Source organism: Rutidosis leptorrhynchoides, chromosome 9 (assembly GCF_046630445.1).
Source record: "Rutidosis leptorrhynchoides isolate AG116_Rl617_1_P2 chromosome 9, CSIRO_AGI_Rlap_v1, whole genome shotgun sequence".
NCBI classification, from domain to species: Eukaryota; Viridiplantae; Streptophyta; class Magnoliopsida; order Asterales; family Asteraceae; genus Rutidosis; species Rutidosis leptorrhynchoides.
Window position 1 is genome coordinate 78,035,822 of NC_092341.1, and position 12,013 is coordinate 78,047,834.

The 12,013-nt window shown below is 30.7% G+C and overlaps 1 protein-coding gene across 1 annotated transcript; it reads left to right on the forward strand.

Annotated features, from left to right (window-relative positions):
- The first annotated feature begins 727 nt into the window (after positions 1 to 727).
- LOC139868181 (J domain-containing protein required for chloroplast accumulation response 1) lies at positions 728 to 4,652 on the forward strand. The gene is made up of 7 exons (XM_071856513.1): positions 728 to 1,226; positions 1,864 to 2,384; positions 2,817 to 3,295; positions 3,574 to 3,679; positions 4,128 to 4,213; positions 4,289 to 4,366; positions 4,455 to 4,652. Exons 1-7 carry the CDS (start codon positions 832 to 834, stop codon positions 4,650 to 4,652), a joined length of 1,863 nt encoding a protein of 620 aa, XP_071712614.1. The 5' UTR covers positions 728 to 831.
- The last annotated feature ends 7,361 nt before the right edge of the window (positions 4,653 to 12,013 follow it).

The following is a 12,013-nucleotide window of genomic DNA, read 5'->3' on the forward strand; positions in this document are numbered from 1 at the left end:
TAATGCACTCGTAACAATTTCTCAAATAGATTGTTGGATCTATGAATTAGATGTTGTCGAGCTTGAATCATTACTGTAACACTCGTAACAATTAATCAAATAGATCGCTGGATCTATGAATTAGACGTTCTCGAGTCTTAATCATTATTGTAACATAATTAGATTATTTATGTATCGTAGAGGACATTTAGAGGGTAACCCAACGATCTAAAATTCTGGCTCCGCCTCTGATGACTAATGCACTCGTAACAATTTCTCAAATAGATTGTTGGATCTATGAATTAGACGTTGTCGAGCTTGAATCATTACTGTAACACTCGTAACAATTAATCAAATAGATCGTTGGATCTATGAATTAGACGTTCTCGAGTCTTAATCATTATTGTAACATAATTAGATTATTTATGTTAATAATAATTTTTAATCATTTTTCTAAATAAAACTTTCACCAAAAGTCATACAAAAACCTAAAATTTGATAACAATCAATTGAATAAAAACGGTATATGTAAGCGTCGAGATTTGGTGTAATTTTGTCGTTCTATATTTTTTGTGGATAGGAGTTTATATTTGTGTCAATTAATTGGCGCCAATAGAAACTTTGTATACCGTCCAAAATCTACATCTAACACCTGGGCCCACTATATCGTACAAATGAAATCAAAACCCTTATCCAGGTGGTCCCCACCTTTTCGTGGTTCCCCTTTGTTCTCTTCATCCTACCAGAAAAATTCTCATCAAATTCGTTCACTGTTACAATCACAACTCACACAATCTTCAATTTCAACGACATTTAACCGATTTCGTAATTTAATTTAAGTTCGTTGAGTGAATGGAAAGAGTTGCTCAAACGGCGAATTTGTCAATACGATACGGTAGATCGTTTGAAAACGAAGCTAGTTCTTCTTCCATGAGAAATTCAGATGATGACGTGGATTTTGATGACGTGTTTGGCGGACCTCCGACTCGGACTAGATACAGTTTTGGCGGTAGTCGGATTAAGTCGTCGGAGGAATCGACTAGTTCTCCGGCCGGATTGAGTGAAAAACCGGTTTTCGGTGAGTCGTATTGTTCACCGAGACGGCAAACTAGTGATGATTTTTATAACGATATTTTCAGAAGAAGCGATGAATCTGTTCGTTCGCCTAGATGGCGTTCTCCTAGTTCGAGAACGCTAAATCCTGCAAACATTGAGCCTTTTGGTACTTCATTACCGGCTGAATTCAGGTTTTTAAATTATTAATTGCTTATGAAGTTGGAGTATAATTTATCATGTGTCTGTGCTAGGCTGCGTTTGTTTGCATGTTAATGGAATGATTCAGAATTCAGTGCTGAACCATTCAGAGTTAAAACAAAGTATATTGTATTCTTTTCAAATCATATCTAGAACGTTTTGCCAACAAGTATATTGTATTTTCTATTTATGCAACATGTTATTAAGGTAATTATACTCAATTCATATCGTAAAATGATTATCAAACAGCTTATTTTCATTCGAAACAAACTTTATTAAGAGGCTCTGAACCATTCAGAGACTCTGAATAAATTTGTGACGTGGCACCGTTTTTAATGAGGTGACTACTGCCACGTCAGTCTAATCTGGCTGGTGAGGGCATTGGGGCTATCACAACTAACAAAAATGGCCCGGGTTCGAATCCTGTTCTCAAATAATGTTGCCTTATTCTCATGTCCGCTCGATTTACCTCTCACGGATTCGGATGTTGTTCCCAAAATAACTTAACCTAATTAATTAAGTTTGTGAAGTTTCTATGTTGTATACTTTTATATATATATATATATATATATATATGTTATATGATGTTTATATAGTTATGTGTTATATATGATGTTCTGAATTTAACAGTTTGCCTGCGAAAATGACGAAAGCTGTAGATATTCCTGTATTTGGTTCAAATGTGCATACACCGAATGCTTCTTTGACTAGATTTTCATCTGGTCAAACGTTGTTATCTCGTGAATCTTCTAGTGTTAAAGAGTCATCATACACAACACGATATAAAGAAGATGAAGTTGACCAAAAGTCGAGTGGATTAACAAGAACGGGATCTCCTAGTAGTGAGTTTCATTTTTCTATACATAAATGGGCGAATGTTGGAGTGCCGTTACTAATGTCTCTTCGAGGTGGGATGCATCCTACTATGAAAGGAAGTAGTAAAGTTAGTGCAGTATCAACGGATAATATGCCAGATTCTGTGTTTACAAATGACGATTTGTCAATCAAAAAAGACGATATTAACCTTTCTAAAGTTGGTGTTATGGAAGTAAATGAGAAAGAAACTGTGCAATTGAAACTAGATGTTAAGGAGCCTGAGGTCATACCTGCAGCTGCAAGTTCGCTGTTACATGACGAGATCGAAAGACAAGGTAATATTGTCCGATTTTTGAGGTTTATATGATGAAGTTAATAACATCTGAAAGTTTAGGGTCCAATTAGTTGCAAAAACAGAGCTGTATTGTTTAAAAAACCATGAATAGCCTAAAAACAGAAATGGGTTCACAAATGACTTTTATATGAAGATTTCGGAACAGGTAAATCAGTAGCAAACCTACATAGAGACGGATGTTGTCCCGTGACACCACTAGTTTGAATTTTTTTTATATATAAATTACCCTTAAATTGTTTTGGACACCGCTAAATTTAACTAGAGCGCCCCATATATTTTTAGAATTTATGGTTTCTGGAGGTAAACAACCACCCTTCAAATTTAATTAGTACTTAAATGAATTCGGGACCCTTTAAGTTTTGATCCTAGATTCATCACTGAGCCAAATTGTTTGATGTTCTTATTTGAACAGGTTATGAAGATGCGGGGAAAGAGGTGGAAGAAAAAGAAAACGTGGATAAAAAGAAGAAAAAAGTTGAGGCGAAGAAGACGAGTTTTAGTAAAAAAGGTAAAAAAGCGGAAGCGAATGATAAGCCTGGTGTTTTATCGCCCAAAAGTTCACCTAAAAGCCGGGTCAAGGGTATGGTCAAAGAGTTTTTCAAGAAGTCTAATCAAGAGAGTCCCCCAAAGACTAAAACGAGCGTAAGCTCAAGATGGAAAACTAATACCAGAAACCGAACTCAAGAAGAAGTTGATGACATCATCTCAAAATTGGATACTTCTGTTCCGGATAACGTAGAAGTGAAACCAGATGAATTAAAATCAACAAAAGTGGACAGTGAATTACCTGCAGAAAATGTTAAAATAGCTCCAGATGATTCAAGCCTAAAACCGTTGGATACTAAATTGTTCGTAGATAATGTGGAAAAGATACCAGATGCTTCATTCATGGTAGTTATAAAAACAAGTTTTCTGTTATCACCTTATCCAAAAAAAGTTTCCGGTTATCACTTTTTTGATGTTATTGCTTTTAGTTTTTTGCTAAAGACAACCCTTAGGGTTGTCGTTAACGCGCTTTAAAACAGTTGTACATGCGCTTACTTATTAATTTAGCGGTGGCGGTTACGTGAATGTACAACTGTTTAAAGCGTGTTAACGACAACCCCGAGGGCTATCGTTATCAAAATCCTTTTAGTTTCCAATCCTTTTACATGATTCTTGTTTCTAAGGTCAAGGAACAAGTCGAAAGGCTCAACAAGCAGAACATTGCAAAGAATCGCACTATTAGAAAGCTCGAGGATATTAACTTTCAGAAGGATACTTCAACGGCTTCTGGTTAGTTGAGCCAAAAATTTAATGAAAACAATAATGTGTGTTTTTTGGGATCAATGTTTGCTTATGATATACGTTGTTTCTGTTTCACAGAATCGGTTCCTTATTTTTCTAAGGCTAGTGTTGAAAATATAGACGATTTCCAGGTATGAGACTTTAAGTGTTCGGTTTTATTTTAGTGTCTCTATTATGGGCGGTCCTGTTAACTTTAAGGGCCATGTTCAGTAAGCAAAAAGAGGCCTTTTGTATACGAAATTTTTTCATATATATAAGAATAAGTTCAAAATACTGAAAAATATAATAAGTACTACCAAAACTAAAAACGTAATATTTTAAAACCTTATAAATAAAATGACCATGGTATATATTGTTGGGTTGTATTTTTGGGCCCCTTTAGATTTTGGGCTCTGTCCATTTGCACAGTTCATTGATTTATATTAACACGTGTAAGTCCTTGTGGTACATGAACAGATAGAAGAGTTGGCCCCTATGGAAGACAAACTTTCGAAAACTCAAGAAGAATCCGAAGCCATTATGGTAAATATTTTCAATATAATTATATTTATTTTATCCTCATAAACGCCACATTAACACAAAACGACATAAACACAGGCTTTGGACTCAAAGATCCATACATGGTCAAGTGGAAGAAAAGGAAACATTCGCTCACTGCTTTCGACGTTACAACTTGTAAGCCCAAAAAATTGGTTATTTATCGTCTCAGATTGTATTAATGTTACAGATTTCTGGGTTCATAACTTCATAAACCGATATGCAGGTGCTTTGGGCTGAGAGTGGGTGGAAGCCGGTTGCCCTTGTTGATATAATCGAATCAAATGCTGTTAAGAAAGCGTATAATCGAGCAATGTTATGCTTACACCCCGATAAGTTACAGCAAAAAGGCGCTGATGCGCATAAAAAATACATGGCCGAGAAGGTCTTCGATATACTTCAGGTACTATTGTGCACTCTTTAACATTTTATACGTAGTTACAACCTACATATGTATGTACTACATTGTATTATTTGATCCTTTTTTTATTAATATATCAAAAATATATTTAATGATATGATTTGGTGGTACAGGAGGCATGGGATCATTTCAATACACTTGGTACTCTTCTTTGACCAATATAGGGCATAGGCCCCCCATATATAGTATGATTGCCCCCACCAGCATCAACAAACAATACAATGTTTGAATTGTGAATATCATCATTTTGACTCTGCATAAAGGAGTTAGCTTTTTTAAGTTTTGAACAGGACAAAAGTTATATATACCACACAGTTATAAATTTTATTTGTTTCTTTTATAGAAACTTGAGATGTACAACTACCTGTATGCAATTATGTATTGCAAGTGTATCATGAATTTCAATCAAAGTTTCCTTTGCTCATGAGTGTAGCATTATCGTATCATTTAGTAATTATTTCATAAACTTTTAAATTGTTAATGCAAGTTAGCTGGTTATATTTTCACTAAATTTTTTCTTAAAATACAATATAAATTCTTAAGCTCATAGTACAACTTGTTGATGCATATTTACAACTTACTAATGCATATTTTTTATAGTCTCGTTAAAAATGATGTGTGATTCCTCATTATTCATACAAGTTGATGTGGTCATGTAAGGAACTTAAATGTCGAGGTGATATGAAGTTGGCGTGAGAGTTCTCTGTGGCCCATGTTAACCATTTAGTTTTTGTTATGTAGTTTGTCGTTTTTCCGGTTCTTTGTTTTTTGTTTGTGCCTCTCGTAGTTGTTAGTTTTCTTGTGTATGGCCTTTGGTGCCTTTGAGTTGTAATTGTGTGAAGGCTTCTTCTTTTCTATGGATGTCCCAAGTTTTTATAAAGTTATAGTTTTTGCCAAAAAGTAACAAATAAGAGAAATATAAAAAAGATGATGAATGCCGCACCTTTGTGATGTTATGATGACGTCATCATTATGTCACAATTCCTTTTTTAATTATTTTTTTATTACAATTTACCTTAGTTTTATTAAAATGTAGAATATGAGTATATGTTTTAGTATGAAGTTATTTATAAAAATATATAATTTTTTATAATAATTACGACTATATATATTTATCGTTAATTGGGTATTGTAGTTAGAAACTATTAAAGTTGTGCTTAAAGTATAGAGTTAAATCATTTTCCGCGGTAGCGCGCAAACATTAATCACTCGTTTGATATAATATCAATTCTTTTATACATTTATTAATTACAAATATGAGTATCAAATGAAAATATTAGGATATTGTTAGACCGGCCATTTGTGGACGAATTCAATTCGGCGTTCATCCCCCATCAAATTGATACGTTTTATTATTCTCTGACGATGGTTCCGGTCATGATATTGACGGTGTGTGGTCATGTCGTTACCGAGATGTATCATGTCATTGGCTCTTCGGGTTTGACCTTCGATCAAGGTTGTGGTTATGCTTCTCCCTACTTCGAGGTTTACGGGCAGCATTTATGCCCGTTTGGCTCAAGGAATCCAATGGAATTTCGTGAGCCAAACGACGCCTTAGAGTTTATTAAAGTTGGGCTCGAAATGGTAAATCCGGGCTCAGGTCGGGTTGATAATTGTGTCGTTAGTGGGTGTGGTGATTCTTGTAACATGTTTTGGGTTATTGTTCAAATGCGTAATAATCGGATTCGTGTTAATGGTATTTGTTCTATTTCAACCTCCTCTTCGAAGTTCAAAAAGTAGTTGGATTTAGCGATGACGTTCGCAGATTTTAAATCAATTTGCTTTGTTGAGTAATATACCGTTGTTAATGTGGTTGTCGCTGTGGATAATGCTAGTGATGCAAATGTGTTGCTGGACGTTTCCTGGTCTCTCTTTGTTCCCTTTGTGTTCATCCTTATCTGGTTAATTGTTCTCATTATTTAAAGTCGAAGGGAACTCATTAGTTCGAAGACTAAGAAGAAGAAGATCGCAGGTAGTGAATTGGCTCATTTCGGGGGCCCTATTTTTTTTTTTTTTTTTTGCGAAAAAACGAAAACTCATATAAAAACGAAGACGTTTTCCAAAAGAAAACGCCCTCAAAAGAAAATACAAAAGAACTAGGGGAACACAGGAAGGCTCGCGCCTCCCTAACATCTCGAAAAGAATTTACAAACATATTAATCAAACAAAAAATGAATAATTAACGAAACTACAAGTAACAAAACCAACCGAAGAAACAGAAGACGGACTATAACAATCAACCCCGAGTACCGGCCCTTTTCAATTTTCCATTGACCGTCTCTTTTAAAGAGTTTCTTCCGGACCGATTCTCAATCTTGTAAGATAGCACGTTACCGGACCCATCACCCGGTGCGTTCTCCCCAGCCAAGCGTGTCATCATATCGTCGAATGTCGCGAAAGCCTCCGCGGACATATATCCTCTCCCAATTGCCGATGAGCCACCATCTCTTCCATCTTGAGGCCCATAAAAAATTTTGGATTGCGTTTCCGTAATTCATGTCGTCGGTGTTATCTTTAGTTTATAAGCACCCGATGTGGAACCCTCGATTGTTTTCTTGAACTCGAGTTAACCTCGCAAAGTAAACATCTTGAAAAGTTTTGAATTTCGGAGGCCCTAATGGACGGGTATATATGAAGATGGTAACTCCTCTCCGCTGAGGAAGTAATTGTTGGGAAATTACGGCCTCATTAATTCCCAACACCCAGCCTAATGATAACAGTAAAGAAAAAAGAACAATCCACAACACAAGAATTTAACGTGGAAACTCCAAAACAGGAGAAAAAACCACGGACCTCCAAAGAGAGAAATACACTATATCACAAATTGTTACAATGACATAGACAACTCTCTTAAGCCAACTACACTCTCCAAAGTATTTAACTAAAACAACTCCCAAACAAGGGTAAGAAAGAAAGAAATAATCAAATACTTAAAGTGTATTGATTGGTGCAAGTTGGAATGATGCCCATGACCTCCTTTTATAACCAAGTCATCCACCTCCAACTTCTTCCTCCCACCGATGTGGGATAACATCCTTCACAAAGTAACCATATCAATTTTTCTATTAAAAAACAAAACCAACAAATCTCCACCTTTTTGATAGAAAAAGATAATCATACTTAAGGATAACCGACGCAGATGCTGTGACGACCCGGAAATTTCCGACCAAATTTAAACCTAATCTTTATATGATTTCGACACGATAAGCAAAGTATGTATTGTAGAGTCTAAATAGTTCTTGAACTGTTTACATGAATTCATTTAACCTTTGACCATGCCCGAAGATTCACGAACAATTGTATGTAAGTAAATATGTGTGTGTGTATATATATATATATATATATATATATATATATATATATATATATATATATATATAAGTGGATATATAATATTTTGAATTAATAAAATACTCTTCAATTAATTGAAATTAAAAATGTAAAATAATATACAGAATATTTAAGTTGCTATTAAAATAAATATATATATATATATATATATATATATATATATATATATATATATATATATATATATATATATATATATATATATATATATATATATATATATATATATATATATATATATATATATATATATACGATTTCAACACATACTTAATAATATATGTATATATGATAGTTGAAATAATAATATACGATTTAATTGTTTAAACTAAATAAGTGAAATAAATACAAGTTAATCATCTGAATTGAAAATAAAAGGTAATATACAAAGTAATTAAATTGTTATGAATCTATATATATACGATTCTGTACAAAATTAATGTTGTATGTATATCATAATATATAAAATGTATAAATATTAAATGACATATGTAATATTAATAAATTAAATAAAACTTCAAGTTTAGATATAGTGATATATTTATATCAATATTATTATTACCCTCATTATTATTATTAATAATATTAATTGTAATACTATTATTTGTATTATTGAATTATTGATATTATTATAATATGTATCACATGGTTATGAAATAGGAAATATGAAACTTGTTATTACTTGTATTATCAAGTATTATCATTCAAAATTATTAATTTTATTATTAATATTATGATCATTAGTATATTTATAATTATTATTATAATTATTATTATTTATTAGTATTAGTGATATTATTATCATTATTATTATTATTATTTCTATTATCATTACTAATATTATTTTGATTAGTAATATTATTATCATTTTCTATATTCAGTATATATTTTTTAATTCTAATAAAACTAATATTATTATTATTAATATATTTAATTATATTTACAAATTCTTAATATTAATAATTAATATAAATAAAATTACATAGGATTACCTTTCTGTTTGAAGTCTCAATCGAGACTATGCTTAATTTTTTACAAATCCTCTATTTTAGTACGAACCAGGAATCAGATAACAACTAAATCCAAAAGCAGTTGCCAATCAATATCAACTTTAATTATTCTTTTATTTATTTTATTTCTGTAAATACCTATCGATTTTAATTGGGTTTTAAAACGATCGATTCCAGCTGTATTTGTTACCACACAACCTCACATTATCTATACAAACCACAGAACCCAGTAACAACCCTTAATAAAACGAATTTAAATCAGAAATTTGAAGAACATATGAGCCGTACCATGTTCTTCCTCAATTTTATCCAAAGCTCGATTTTCTTATTGATTTTAAAATGTGTTAATGCAGTTCAGCTCTAAATCTTTTATTTAAACTGTCTGGAAAGATTCAAATCCCAATTTTTAGTATCAAGAAAGAATTTTGGAGTCAGAGTTTGGTTTTAAAAAGTCAAAGCTTTTGTTCATCATTAAATTCAAAATTGTTTTAAGGTTTTAGTTTAAATTAATGATTCAGATAGATTATATTAGTGATTTAGAAACTTTTTCAAGTTGAAAACATTGTCTAAAACGCCTTTAATTTTCGAGTTTGAGTTTGAGTTCATGTGGGTTCTTCACGAACTGAGTTACAGGGATTTTTTATTTTTTTATCCAATTAATTCGATCTATTACTAGAGACCATTTTTATTTCAATTACTAGTATTAACTCAGTCCATAAATTCAGCTGTTATGACTTTGAATTGTTTCTGGTCAATGTGTGGTTGAAGAAGATGAAAGAAAACATAAATGGGTTAAATAAATAGGGAATGAGTTTATATCAGAAATAAAATGGACGGAAGAGTGGTTAAGTATGTTTGGGTGTGAGCGGGAGGTCTCGAGTTCGAGCCCTGCTCGGGACATTTTTTTTTATGAAAGGATTTCATGAGGTAGTTTCATTTCTATTATTATCATTATTATTATTATTATTATTATTATTAGTATTATTATTATTATTATTATTATTATTATTATTATTATTATTATTATTATTATTATTATTATTATTATTATTATTATTGTTATTGTTATTATTATTATTAGTGTACTATTATTATTATCATTAATATTAAAATGATTAACAAAATTATTGTTATTACTAATGTTAGAATATGGTTATTAGTATTATTATTATTATCACTATTATTAGTATTATAATTATTATTAATATTGTTATCATATCTAGATTTACAAGTATTAGAAACATTAATATCATTAGTATTTTTATAAGTATTATTATTATCAACAAAAATAATAGTAATGAAATCATTATTATTGATAATATGACTATTAGTATGGTTATAATTAAGCTTATTATCATTATTATCATTAGTAGTAAAATTGTTATGTGTTGTAATACTAGAGTCAAGATTGGTGGATGACATTATTTCATATTATATACCCCAAAAGTCAACAAATAGTGACTACCAATTTCATATATAAATATGCATCAATTGAATGTAAATGATACACCTTTTCTCAATATACCAATCATTTCTTTCTTTCTCTCTATTATCATCTTTGTTCCTACACTTCATTATTAGTATTCTTAATCAAGAATCAAACCACTAAAGGTAGTTATAAGCCTACTGAATTATAACATAATCAAACCACTAAAGGTAGTTATAAGCCTATTGAATTATAACACGTTATCAGCACGAAGTGCTCCGTATAATCAAGGTTTATATAATCAAGCACAAGTCACTAATCAAGGTAAGTAATTCTTTAACGATATCTTCTATAATTTATTAGTAAGGTAAATATTATTATCATCATATGTAAAATTATGTTTCTGTAATCTAACTTTTATTAACTTCACTAACATTTATATTTATGTTATTTAAGTTATATATGGTCGGTTATACCGCCTGAATTATATTTCCGTAATCTCTCTCTTATTAACTTCACTAACATTTATATTTATGTTATTTAAGTTATATATGGTCGGTTATACCACCTGAATTATATTTCTGTAATCTAACTCTTATTAACTTCACTAACATATTATGTTATCTAACATTTATGATTACTTATGCAATTAACCATTATTTATTTCATGCATACTAATGTTTATTCTTAAATTTATTATTTATGCATAATATGTTTATTCTCTTAATCTTCGTATTTATACTAAACGTATTTATACTAAATGTATTTATAGTAATCATATTTATACTAATAAAATTCTTTTATTATATTTATTATTAATACAACGAGTACATAACAGTCGTTAACGTCAACTAACGACTTTACAACGGTCATATATATATAACGGTTGTTAACGTCAACTGACGACGTTACAACGATTATATTTTTCAAATATAAAATAAACATCTCCGTTTTCATATTTTCACAAATCAATCTTCATTTTCTCAGATTACCACTTTCAAAAGTTTTTTGTAAAGATGATTCACCCGAGGATGATTTTCCCTATTATATTGGTCATAATAAGTATCATCATTATTACTAATATACCTACAACCATATAAAAAAAACTATAGAAACAGCACATCACATGTGGTAGTTCTTGACTCAAAATATAGGCCTTTTTGTAATTAGTCAAAGCAAATTATTGTACTGAGTATATTCTAGAAAGTGCATAAAGATTATATAGTTTGTCGCGTTTATAATATATCAAACATATTTCTTTATAAAAAATTAACTACTCCTTATTTATTATTACTCCGTATTATTACTAGGCATTTAAATTCTTTTGTATAAAGTCAGAAAACAGAATGATTGAATTAATGAAAGCTAGACATACCTAATTAAGTTACTTTTGAATTTTGATAATAATACTTTACCTCATTTATATTCTGTTGACTTTACTCTCTTAGATGATTAACGATTAACTATTGAATCAACAAAAGCTACACATATAAATCAATTCAATTAAAAGCAGTGCAATATATAAAAATAATATATATGGTTTAGTTACCAGAAAGCTTGGATAGTTTGTTGCTTAA

What these genes read in the sequence shown, in the direction of transcription:
- LOC139868181 (XM_071856513.1), top strand. Translation starts at nt 832, where the DNA reads ATGGAAAGAGTTGCTCAAACGGCGAATTTGTCAATACGATACGGTAGA. An exon ending in TGACGAGATCGAAAGACAAG is followed by an intron (nt 2,385 to 2,816) that starts GTAATATTGTCC and finishes TTATTTGAACAG; the next exon opens with GTTATGAAGATGCGGGGAAA. An exon ending in AAGAATCCGAAGCCATTATG is followed by an intron (nt 4,214 to 4,288) that starts GTAAATATTTTC and finishes ACATAAACACAG; the next exon opens with GCTTTGGACTCAAAGATCCA.